The 13,522-nt window shown below is 44.9% G+C and overlaps 1 protein-coding gene across 1 annotated transcript in view; it reads left to right on the top strand.

Moving 5' to 3' along the window:
- Positions 1–12,536, top strand: part of PRDX6 (peroxiredoxin 6) — a 228,330-nt gene extending 215,794 nt beyond the window's left edge. Inside the window, exons 4-5 of the mRNA XM_044085221.1 lie at positions 11,094–11,240; positions 11,999–12,536. Coding sequence (XP_043941156.1) covers positions 11,094–11,240; positions 11,999–12,136 — 285 coding nt within the window. The 3' untranslated portion in view covers positions 12,137–12,536. The remainder of the gene's footprint in view (positions 1–11,093; positions 11,241–11,998) is intronic.
- Positions 12,537–13,522: the final 986 nt, after the last annotated feature.

Raw genomic sequence — 13,522 nt, 5'->3', positions numbered from 1 at the left:
ATGGAGCTCCGTGCATACATTTTCCAAGCATTACAACCTGCCTTTATATTCCAGATCCCGAGCAGGCTTTGCTTCTGCAGTCCTGCAGGGCATTTTAGCTACACCATCATTATCTTAGATCCTACCACCCCCAGCTTGGCTATGGTATTCAACCCATATGTCAGGACTGCAGTTGCATTCTTGAAGGACATAGTACAGTTTTGTACCTACCATAAATGTAGATGTCCGATTAGATATGCAACTGCAGTCAGGTTTTCCCTCCCTCCTACCCCTCTGTAATTATCTTTTTGGGTCCACTCCCCCCTTTTCATATTAGCTGGGGATAGTATTTATGGTGTATCTGTTTATTACTGTTGTGCATGTCTGGAATTTTATCCATTCTCTAAATTTAGCTTTCCTTGGAGGGCACCTGGCATCTGGGGCAAGAAACACTTAAGGAGATGGCGTCGGCTGATGCTTTTATACCCCAGCCGCTCTGACGTCGGGGAAGAGGCGACATCAGCCGACGCCGGACCCAGACTTAGGAATCCGGCCGACCGAAGGGCTGCCTGAGGCAGGACAACCCCATATGTCAGGACTGCAGTTGCATATCTATTGGACATCTACGTTTATGGTAGGTACAAAACTGTACTTTTTGATGCTCTAGAGGCCTCATGCAGAGCTGCTGTTACAGGATCAGTCATACGTAGGCATGCCTGGCTCAAAGAACAAGCCTTGCCTGATCATGTCAAAGCTAAATTACTAGACGCTCCTCTTCAAAAGGATGTACTATTTGGTGCTAATGCTGAGGAGGTATTAAGGAAAATGGAGGCAAAGGCTAAATCAATGCAAACTGAGAATTTCTACAGGTTCAACCCCCACGTTTTAGTAGAAATTGGCCTTCCAAAAACTGGTCCTTTCCTGCCACAGACAGACCCCAAAGAGGCAGATACAGGCGCCCGAGGGGCAGAGGACAATTCCAAGGATCGTACAGAGGCAGACAATGGCAAGCCCCTACACAGAGGTGGTGAGGACAACTCGCAATCTATCGGAAAGCAAACCCAATGACTTTCCCCTTTGCATGCCAACCAGGTCTCAAATGGCAGCCCCCTTGGGAGGAAAGCTGGCATTATTTTCAAAAAATTGGCATATTGTCACAAAGGACAAATGGATTCTGGACATTATAAACAGAGGCTACAAATTCCATTTTCACACCCTTCCAAAAATGAGAGGCATGCCAAATCTGCCACACAATCAAAGGGCAGAGGCACAAAGGCAAATTACAGATCTCATAAGCATGAAAGCTATTCAAGAGGTACCTACGCACGAACAAGGTCAAGGGTTTTATTCCAGGCTATTTCTGGTGCCAAGGAAGGGAAAAGATTGGAGACCTATTCTGGATCTATCCATCCTAAACACATTTCTACTCGCACCAAAATTCAAGATGCTCACTCTACAGCAGCTTCTTCCCATGCTGGGCAAGGAGTCTTGGCTGGTAACTTTGGACCTCAAGGAGGCATACCTGCATGTCCCAATCAGACAAAATTGCAGAAGATACCTCAGATTTCTTGCAGGTTCAATTCATTATCAATTCTCTGCATTGCTCTTTGGCTTATCTGCTGCGCCCAGAGTATTCACGAAATGCCTGGCATCAGTAATTGCCTACTGCAGACTTCAAGGGATACAAATATATCCCTATTTGGACGACTGCCTGATTCAAGCGGACAGCAAACACATTCTTCTGAAACATCTGGCTTATGTAATGTTATTGAACTCTCTGGGATACACAGTCAACAAAAAGAAATCAAGACTGATACCCTCTCGGAAGATAATTTTCCTGGGTGCCAACTTGGACACCCAGATGGCCTACCTCACGCCAGAGAAGCAGGGGCAACTAATTCAATACTTCAGAGCACTAGCAAATTGCACCAGGCTTACTGCAAGGAAAATCCTGCAGTCTCTGGGATTCATGGCATCTTGCATCTTACTAATCCCTTATGCAAAGCTGCATATGAGGAAACTACAATGGTACCTGAAAAACATATGGTCTGAACACAGCCACAGTTTGGAAACAATAATACCACTAATTCCATGTCTGCAAAATGAATTTCTGTGGTGGGCTCAAGCATGTCAAACAAACACAGGTCTTCCTTTCAGCAAGCCTCAAGCAAATCAAGTCATCACAACAGATGCCTCTGACTACGCCTGGGGGGCGCACATGACAGATCGGTGCATTCAGGGCAAATGGTCCCAAAAAGAAAAGCACCTTCACATCAAGCAAAAAGAAATGCTAGCAGTAATAAATGCTATTATGGCTTTCAAAAACTTTCTACAACCAGGTCAACTTTTGATAAGAACGGACAACACCACAGTTATGTGGTACATAAACAAGCAGGGAGGAACACTCTTACCCCCTATGCAGACTGGCCATGTCACTTTGGAACATGGCCATGGACTTACAAATGGAACTACAAGCACAGTACTTGCCAGGCAAGGAAAACATGCTGGCAGACAACCTAAGCAGGAATATGACAGATCCACACGAATGGAAGTTGCATCCAAAAGTTTTTACAGAAATAATCCAAGAATGGGGAAGGCCAGACATAGATCTATTTGCCTCCTACAAAAATCATCAATTGACAAAATTCTGCTCAAGGATCTTCCATCCAAAGGCCTGGAGAGTGGACGCTGTCTCTTTCAGCTGGGCATCAATGACAGTTTATGCCTTCCCACCTCCTCCTCTACTGCCCAAAGTGCTATTGAAGACCAGAGCAGACAGACCAAATATGATCCTCATTGCTCTGGGCTGGCCAAGACAACACTGATACCCACTCCTGAGGAGCCTGACACGTTCCCCACCATGGACCCTGCCTCTAATGCCTCTTCTGACTCCACAGCTTCAAAACTCTTCACAGTCAGCTAAAAACACTCAATCTAGCCGCATGGAAGATTCCTTAGCACCACAGCAGGCCCTACTCTCCAAGGAGGTTCAGGATGTCATTTTGGAGGCCAGAAGGCCATCAACTAGAAAAGCTTACTCCGCAAAATGGAAACATTTTTGTACCTGGAATGAGAAAAAGGGCCAGGATCCTGGAAAACTGAATTTACCACAAATACTACAATATTTGACTGAACTGCTAAGCAGTGGACTTTCTTTCTCCTCCATCAAAATCCATGCCTCAGCCATTTCTGCAGAATACAACACTGATCCACCTTTATTCTCTCACCCTCTCTTAAGACAGTTCCTGAGGGGCTAAGAATTTGAGACCTCCAAGGAAACAACCAATACCTGCTTGGGATCTTAATTTCATTCTGGAAAAACTGACCCTGCCTCCCTTTGAGCCAGCTGCTTCATCAGATTTGCAATATTTGTCCTGGAAAACAGCTTTCCTTCTGGCTATCACCTCAGCTCGTAGAGTTTCAGAATTACAGGCTCTCATGGCTGTACAGCCTTTTATCATCTTCCATCAGGACAGAGTTTCCCTATGAAACAACCCGTCCTTTATGCTTAAAGTGGTATCCAGGGTAGCTTTAAATCAGGCCATACACTTCTACTTTTTATCCTAATCCTCAAAACAAAGGGGAGAGATTGCTACACTCCTTGGACATCCACAGACAACTGCGTTACTATTTGGACAGAACAAAGCCTTTCAGAAAATCAGAACAGCTCTTTGTGGCTTATGCAGTAGGAGCTCAAGGAAAGCCAATTTCCAAACGGACAATTTCAAAATGGATAGCCCACTGCATACGTTTTTGCTATTCCTTTCATGGCAAAACTGTACCTACAGGCATTAGAACTCATTCCACCAGGGCCACAGCCACCTCTACAGCCTTTCTCAGAGGAGTTCCTACCAAGGATATCTTGGAAGCAGCCACTTGGAGATCTGTGCATACCTTCTCCAAGCACTACAACTTACCATTATACTCCAAATCTAGAGCAGGCTTTGCCACTGCAGTCTTGCAGGGCATTTTGGCTCCTCCTAGTTGCACCTAGTGCCTACCACCCCTTTCTTAGCTTTGGGATTCTACCAATCTGTGAGGACTGCAGCTGTATGCACGAACATAGTACAGTTTTGTACCTAGCATAAATGTAGATGTTAGAGTGCTAATACAGCTGCAGTCCTGGTTTCCCTCCCTCCTTCCCCTCTAGGGGTTTCCTTGCAACTACTGTTTTTTGATTATATTGCATTGCATTATTACCTAATTTTATGTATTGCCTTCCTTCTGGGGGCACTTGACAATCTGGGGCAAGAAAAACTGAAGAAAATGGCGTCGGCTGGTTCCTTTATACCCCTGTCGCAGTGAAGTTTGGGAAGAAGCGACGACAACCGACGCCGGACCTAGACTTTGGAATTCGGCCAACCGAGGACCCGCCTGATCGCAGGAGAACCCATCTGTGAGGACTGCAGCTGTATTAGCACTCTAACATCTACATTTATGGTAGGTACAAAACTGTACTTTCTGCAGGGCCTTCTAGCCGCCTCTAACCCTGTTTGACTCCACCTCCCATCCTTAGCTTTGGGATTCTACCCAAGTGTGATGACTGCAGCAGGGTAACGCGATGAACATAGTACAGATGTTCTTCAAGGATGCATCTGCAGTCATCACATATGGGTTGTCCTGCCTCAGGCAGCCCTTTGGTCGGCCGGATTCCAAAGTCTGGGTCTGGCATCGGCTGATGTCGCCCTTTCCCTGACGTCACAGCGCCTGAGGTATAAAAGCGTCAGCCGACGCAATCTTCCTCAGTCTTTTCTTGCCGCGTGGTGCCCGAAGCAGAAGCAGTTCGCAAGTGCCGGTCAGCCAGCTCCTGTAAATTCGCTATCCAAAGACTTCAAAAGCTAAGTACCCCGTTGGGGACTCTTTCTTGCCTCAGCCGATGTCAGAAAAAGTTAATTGTTTAACTTGTGGGAAACAAATACCTCATAAGGATTTCCACTCTTATTGTCTACCTTGCTTAGGCCCAGACCATGACATCTCGTCCTGTTCTGCCTGCGCTTCCTTCAACCGACGCACTCTTAGACGTCGGTCGGAGTTCGCAGAAGAGTTTTTTGGGGATAGTTTTGCTTACAAAATGCCGTCGGAAACCCCGACATCACATTTAATTAAGAAACGGAAAGACAAGGACCGACACGCGGGCCGTGGTTTCGGCTGAAACCGCGGCTAGGCCTACCGCGAGTGCCTCTGTCTCTGCTGATACAGAGTCCTTGGAACTTCCGAACCCTGAAATATTACAACAGACACCTTCGGCCCCGGAGGCTCCTACCGAGTCGGTTACAGAATTGCCTTCCGAAACTGGTGTATTGGAATCTTCCGACACCATACCTTTAGACAAAGCTACACCAGCACGTGGTGCAGCCAGGCCTCCTGCATCCATGTCTATTAAAGCCTTCAGCAGGGCTAAAGCTGCAAAACACTCTAAAGCCATGCCTCCCAGAGTTATTCCTCAGGGACCTTCTAGTTCACAGATTCTAACTTTAGCAGAGGACCTTATCTCCTTAATTAGGGGCTCTCAGCCTCATCCGGACAGGGGCTACCAACCCCCTCTAGACAAAAGGCCCAGGATGGATCCTCCTGATCCCCTCTCCTCAGAGGAGGCTTCTGTTGGCTCTGATCACTCAGACTACCAGGAGGAGGCTTATTCGGCCTACGAGGATTCGGATGTAGAGGAATCTATTCCCTCGGCCTCCCCTCCTGAAGAGCTTTCCTTTGGGGAGACCATTCACACAGAGAGCATTTCAAATGGCAGGGCCAGGAATATTCTGATTCCAGGAAAAGACTAAGAACTTTTCTCCATTTACCTCAGCATAGACCTTTGGCTATTCCTCCTGTTTTAAATGTGATTGATGTATACTCTGACTCTAGTATGACCCCTGACACTCTGCCTCCGGCCCCTGTTAAGCCCGATGGGTATTAGAGTCCCGGACACGCACAATTTTCTTTATAAGGCCCACTCTGCTGACCCTGAAACTATTTCACAGGGCCCTAAAGGGGTTGCAGCTGTTACTACTAAGAACCCACTCCCCTCTGCAAAGGAGTCCAGGGCATTAGAGAGATGGGGTAAAAGTGTATACTTCGGCCACTCTTGCTATGAGGGCATTAAATTGTCAATTTCACATGATACAGTATCAAGAGTATTTGTTAGAAGACATGCATAAGAAATTGTCTTCTGAACCCCTTGACCGTAAATCCCTTCAGGATCTGGTACATAACTCCCAGCAGGTTAGCAACCACTTCTTGCAGTGTGGTTATGATGCATTGGAAGCTTCATGTGGGTCAGCAATGACGTGTTGTCATACGCAGGCATGCTTGGCATGAAGGAACAATCTCTGCCAGAACATGTTAAAGCTAAGCTTTTGGATGCTCTACTGGAAAAGCAGAAGTTATTTGGTTCCACTGCTCAAGACGTCCTAAAGAAATTTGAGGAAAAGGCAAAATCTGTACAAACAGTTAAGGATTTTCTTCAAGTCCAACCGCCTAGATTTAGCAGAAACTGGCCTTCAAGAATTGGTCCTTTCCGGACACAGAAAGATTTCAAAGGGGCAGGAACAGGCGTGCCAGAGGTAGAGGGCAAGCTAGGGGCTCCTACAGAGGCCGTCAATGGCAACCTCCAATCCAGACAAGGCAGTTCAGGACCTGCAACTGCTGCACAAGGACAAACTCAATGACTTTGCTTTGACTCCGCCAACCAGGGCTCAATTAGAAGCACCTTTGGGCGGAAAGCTTTCTTTATTCTCAAGAAATTGGCACAGCATTACAAGAGACAAATGGACACTCCAAATAATAGACAACGGATACAGGTTCCATTTCCACACTTTGCCAAAAAGAAAAGGCATGCCAGGTCTGCCACCAAATCAAAGGGCAGAGGCTTTGAAACAAATCTCAAACTTACTACAAATGAAAGCCATAGAAAAAGTTCCTATTTCAGAACAAGGCCAAGGATTTTACTCCAGGCTTTTCCTTGTTCCAAGAAAAGAGCATCAGTGGAGACCAATTCTCGACTTGTCCGCACTGAATACTTCTCATTGTGCCAAAATTCAAAATGCTGACTCTACAGCAACTCCTTCCCATGCTGGGCAAGGGGTCTTGGCTGGTTACTCTAGACCTCAAGGAGGCATACCTGCATGTCCCGATCAGACAAAGTTGCAGAAGATACCCCAGATTTCTTGCAGGGTCAGAGCATTATCAATTCTCAGCATTGCCCTTTGGTTTATCTACTGCGCCCAGAGTATTCATGAAATGCCTGGCATCAGTAATAGCACACTGCAGACTCCAGGGGATTCAAATCTACCCATATCTGGATGACTGCCTTATACAAGCGGACAACCAACAAACTTTGATAAAGGACTTAAATTATGCTATCAACCTTCTACAGGCCTTGGGATATACAGTCAACATGCACAAATCAAGACTTGTTCCATCCCAAAGAATAACCTTTCTGGGTGCGGATCTAGATACAACCACCCAAGTGGCTTGTCTCACAGAAGAAAAACAAACTCAACTACTGGATTACTTCAAGAATCTGACGAGACAAACCCAGCTGACTGCAAGGAAAATCCTGCAAGCCTTGGGTTACATGGCATCCTGTATTAGTTTGATTCCACAAGCAAGGCTACATATGGGAAAGCTACAGTGGTACCTAAGGAGTTTATGGACTCAGCACAGTCGCAGTTTGGAGACCTTAATCCCACTCATTCCATGCCTTCACAAGGAATTTCTGTGGTGGGCTCAGGCCAGCCAGTCCAACAGAGGGTTGCCCTTCATAAAGCCAAAAACCTCCCAAACTATTACAACAGACGCTTCAGACCTAGGTTGGGGAGCACACATGGAGGGCAGAGGTATCCAAGGACAGTGGCCACAAAAGGAGCTACGCATGCACATAAATCAAAAAGAAATGCTAGCAGTGATGCATGTAATCGAGGCCTTCAAACTCTTTCTGCATCAAGGCCATCTACTAATAAGGACAGACAACACCACAGTTATGTGGTACATAAACAAGCAAGGAGGTACCCATTCTTACTCTCTTTGCAGACTGGCAATGAATCTATGGGATCTTTCCTTGAAACTCAGTATACAGCTACAAGCTCAGTTTGTGCCAGGGAAGGACGATACACTGGCGGACAGCAGTGTATTAAGCAGAAATATCATGGATGCACACGAATGGATGCTGCACCCAGACATTTTTCAACAGATAACACAATCTTGGGGGAGTCCGGACATAGATCTATTTGCATCCCCCCACAATCATCAACTGAAGAAATTCTGCTCAAGGACATACCACCCACAAGCGTGGAAAGTGGACGCCCTCTCTTTCAGCTGGAGAAATCTGACAGTGTATGCATTTCCTCTTATTCCATTAATGACCAAGGTGTTACTGAAGATCAGGGCAGAGCAGCCAAAAGTGATTCTGATAGCTCCGGACTGGCCAAGACAGCACTGGTACCCACTGCTAAGGAGCATGTCACGTACGAAACCATGGCGCCTACCTCTATGGCGACTTCTACTGACACAGCACAGATACAAAACTCTACATTCCAACCTGAAAACATTGCAACTAACAGCGTGGAGAATACCTTGACTCCTCCTCAGGATAAGCTATCCCAGAGAGTGAAGAATATTATTATGGAAGCTCGCCGCCCTTCCACAGGGAAGGTATATTCAGCAAAATGGAAAAGATTTCTCATCTGGAACACCACAAAGGGCCTAGATGCGACAATGATGAACATGGCACATATCCTGGAATATTTGGCAGAAATGTTCCACAATGGGCTGTCTTACTCTTCTTCTATTAAGATTCATGCTTCAGCAATTTCAGCTGAGTACAATACTGATCCACCTGTCTTTTCTCATCCTCTCCTAAGACGGTTTCTAAGAGGAATTAAAAACATCAAACCTCCTAGGAATCCACCTCTACCTGCTTGGGACCTTAACTAAGTATTGGAAAAACTAACACTGCCTCCATTTGAACCAGCAGCATCTGCAGATCTACAGTACCTTTCATGGAAGACTGCTTTCCTTCTGGCAATAACCTCAGCAAGAAGCGTTTCGGAATTGCAGGCCCTGATGGCAGTTCAGCCATTCATTATTTTTCACCAGGACAGAGTTTCATTAAGAACTATTCCTACTTTTATGCCAAAGGTGGTATCCAGGGTTTCATTGAATCAAGCCATTCACTTGCCTACCTTCTTCCCAAATCCACAAAACAAAGGGGAGAAACTGCTGCACACCCTGGACATTCACAGACAGTTGCGCTACTACTTGGACAGAACTAAAGGTTTCAGTAAAACTGAGCAGCTGCTGGTAGCATATGCTGCTGGTACTAAAGGAAAAGCAATTTCCAAGCAGACAATTTCAAAATGGATAGGAAATTGCATCCACTTTTGTTACTCATTTCATGGAAAGACTGTACCAGCTAACATTAGACCTCATTCTACGAGAGCCACAGCCACCTCCACAGCCTTCTTAAGAGGGGTGGCTACAAAATACATTTTAGAAGCTGCCACATGGAGCTCCGTGCATACATTTGCCAAGCATTACAATTTACCTTTATACTCCAGATCCAGAGCAGGCTTTGCTACGGCTGTCCTGCAGGGTATCTTAGCTACACCATCCTTGTCCTAGTACCTCCACCCCTGTCAAACCTGATACTACCTTTGTGATGTATTTGCTTATAGCTGGAGGGATGTTTTGCTTGTACTAAACTTTTTAGCTTGGTACTATTTACTGACCACCTTTTTGGGGGCACCTGACATCTGGGGAAAGAAACTGAAGAAAATGGCATCGGATGCATCCTATATACCCCTGGCGCACTGACGTCAGGGAAGAAGCGACAGCAACTGACGCCGGACCAAGACTTTGGAATTCTGGCCGACTGCAGGACCGCCTGACAGGAATTTTGGCCGACTGCAGGACCGCCTGATGACAGGATAACCCAAGTGTGATGACTGCAGCAGGGTATACACTCTAACATCTATATTTATGGTAGGTACAAAACTGTACTTTTCTCTCTGCTATAGTTCCAAAGCATTGCAAAGGGGCACTTTTTACTGGGCTGCCAGTGGGATAGTCAAGTAAAACTGCTGATGTAGGAATAACATTTTAGACGAGCTTGGTGCCCATCCACCTGTTCGACAAAAGCTTCTACCCATCAGGTGCATTACACTCTTTGCAGGGGGGTGGCAGCCTTGATTATCAGGGCTGTGCGAGTCATGTTTTGTACATGAATATAAATGGTGGTGGTAGCACGTCTTTGTACGGGTGACCAGATTAATGTGGGTGTGAGACCAGCTTGTGTCCATCTACCTACTTAACTGAATAAGCTCCTTGAAACTTCAAGACTGTCTTATTCCTCACACAGGGGAGGGTACAGTGTGTCTTGTATCTGCTAGCTAAAGTGATTGTTTTTTTCTGGGCTAATCCTTTATACTCTTAATCTAATATAGCATCTCTGTTCTAGGCCCAAGGCCCAGTGAGACAAGTGGCAAAGGTGTCCATGTACAGAACGCAAGGGGCATCTCTGGGGAAAGGACTATATTGATATGCATATAGTATGAAGTTGTTGCACCATTCCTGTGAAGTTAATAGAAATTGATCTGTTTGAATCCATATTTAGCCATAAGCAAATTCATGCTAAAGTAAAATCAAGTGGGACAACTGTAGTGCTGAGTGGGTGTACTAAACAATTAAAGGTTGTTGAAGTTTGTAACTGCCATTCAGATGAAATGATTAATTTTGTACCCTTTTAAGCTGTCCCTTGCCAGGTAAAATTGGATCAAGATGCAGGCATATTTACTTAAACCAGCTGCTTTCAGCATTTTGCAGTGAATGTAGGATATGCTCCATTTTAACTCATTATTTTTCTGCAATATAATGAATGTGCAGTTTGGTGAACTCTGACAGGACACCAGCCAGGGTTGTATTGGAGAAATGCTGCTGTCATCGCGGAGCTAATCAGCCTAAGTGGTTCTCTTCCGGTTTTATCACGTTTTTCTAATTTTAGAATTGTAGATGTGAAGTAGAGTAGTGTCTCTATTTGTGCTAGGTCTCCTAGTGATATTTTCTGAAGTTAAAATTTCTTTGCACATAAACAGATGTGCTAATCTTTCTCCAATTTATAGGTTTTTATTATTGGGCCAGACAAGAAAATGAAGTTGTCCATTTTATACCCAGCAACTACGGGCAGAAATTTTCGGGAGATTCTGAGAGTAATTGATTCACTTCAGTTGACTTCCCAAAAGAAAGTTGCAACTCCTGTCAACTGGCAGGTAAGGCAGAAATGCATTTAAACTGTTATCAGTCACTTCAGAAGATGGCAGGAGCATTCCAGTATGGAAAAGACTGAGCATTATGCAGTAGTGTTGCGCAATGTTCCCACATTATGCAGTAGTGTTGCGCAATGTTCCCCATTATGCAGTAGTGTTGCTCAATGTTCCCCATTATGCAGTAGCGTGGAGTGCTTTTTCTGGTGCAGTAGAATGGGATGCAAACTTTATACTCTCCTTATTGGTGTGGGATGATTGGACTTAGTCTGTTTTTGGGGTTGAAATGTTAAGGATAAATGGAGCATTAATCTTTACAAATGGCAGTGTGAAAGGAGTTGGCAGTGTGAAAGGAGTTGCTTGTAGGTGACCTAACTTTGCATGGGATAGGAGGGGATGGAACAGTATTGGCTGCTTTTTCTGGATCATATGAAATGGTTCCTCTATTTATGCGGTGGGTAATACCACTTCTCTCAATCAGGCCTCATCTTGGCAGCATATAGTGTTTTCTTTTTTTTTTTCTTTCCAGCATTGTATTGTACATCAGAGACCAGGCTTTAACATTTGTTATTAAAAGCTCAAATCATTTATTTTGAGCATTACCTCCCTTGTTGGGCATTCATTTTCAACTTTTCATAATCTGCATGTGGGTTGACAAAAGTTGATGTACTTTCTTTACAAAGTTCTTGGCTCATTAGTTTTTCGGTATATACAGAATTTCAATATTAACTTGACTGAACAGCACACATTCATTTTTATTTCAGCCAGGTGAGAACTGCATGGTCCTTCCAAACATACCAGAGGAAGAAGCTTCTAAGTTGTTTCCAGCTGGAGTTTACACTAAAGCGTTGCCATCGCAAAAGAACTACCTTCGCTATACTCCCCACACTCCCCACTCCTGAACAGGCGAGAGAAGATTGCACAACAAACTTATTGGGACCGGCTGCAGCTTGTCTTCAGGGATTTTCACTACATTGAACAGCACATCTTTGGAAAAGTGCTGCAGTGGAGCTATTTGGTGGGGAAAATAGCCCATCTCCAAAAGTCTTGGCCTGAACATAATGGTGTGCATAGCTTTTTGCTGTCCATTTAATGCCTGCTGAGCTTGTCCATCTGTGGCAGAAAAGTATGAGCAAAGTAATTCATGGCTGTGCAATACCAGTACCTGTGTGAGGCGCATGTTTAGCACCAAAGCTTGATTTTAAGCTGCAACCTGTCCTTTGCACTAATTCTGTGATCATTCACCTTGCTGTTTACTTCCTTGTGGAGTGAAATAAATATGAAATAAAGTGCTTGAAATGGTTTCTTATGAAGTTATTCAGTGTTAGGTCTGTGTGCTGTTTCTACCCACGCTGTGAGTTTTTAGGTTTCGGAGTTTATGCGTGTGGCTTGTATGTAATTTTTGGCCTAGGCACATTGCGTTGGTCTTGAGATGAGATTTGGAGACATGGTTTAAACCAGTCTTTCACCAGTGTTTGACAGTAGAGATGTTCCCGGTTATAACTCCAGATGTGAGAGTCTGACTGTCCATGCCAGCTTCTGGTTAACTGCACACCACTTGCTACTTTGGTGTGTTTTAAACTTTTTGGTGAAAGTTAGTGTGGTTGTGTTAATGAATCTATCTATATTTAGAGGGTGACATGGGGGGGTGGTTTCATATTGCCTGACATGGGGGTGGGGGACAGATTTTGCCCGAGCCTGACAATGCACAGTAGTTTGTCCCCTGAATTATATTTCAGTGAGGGGGTGGTAGGCATAATGCCCCTCATCTGAGCATTAAAGTATGAAGGTACTAAATGATGGGTTTAAACCCTGGGAACCCAAAACCAGCACACTTAGCAGTACCAACTTTGTTCAAGGATATGTGCAAACTGTCCAGAACTGGATATGTTTCAGCTGCAGGAAGACCCACTATGCCACAAAATGCAGTGAGTGGCTGTAACTACTACAGGTTTTGACATCTTGTACCATGTGCAGACATCTGGGATACCATGTAATGAGATGCAGATAGGCTGTGCATGCATATGATGGTATGCAAGTGAACATCTGTCCTGTGTACCACAGTGTGGAGTGCTTTTTCTGGTGCAGTAGAATGGGATGCAAACTTTAATGCTGTGTTGCGTCGTCTTATGGTTTTTGTCAGGGACTGGTGTGACCAGCAGGAGAGCAGCACCTGTGATCTGTCATGTCTAAAGTATATAATGCAGAGTTGTGCATCTGGAGTCATTGTGGACCGGGTAGTGGTCTTAGCTGTCAAAGCTTATCCTCTGCTCTACTTGTCATTAAAT

This window comes from Protopterus annectens, chromosome 10.part0 (assembly GCF_019279795.1).
Source record: "Protopterus annectens isolate FY-2018-M chromosome 10.part0, PAN1.0, whole genome shotgun sequence".
NCBI lineage: Eukaryota > Metazoa > Chordata > Ceratodontiformes > Protopteridae > Protopterus > Protopterus annectens.
This window is presented reverse-complemented; position numbering and strand designations above follow the sequence as displayed.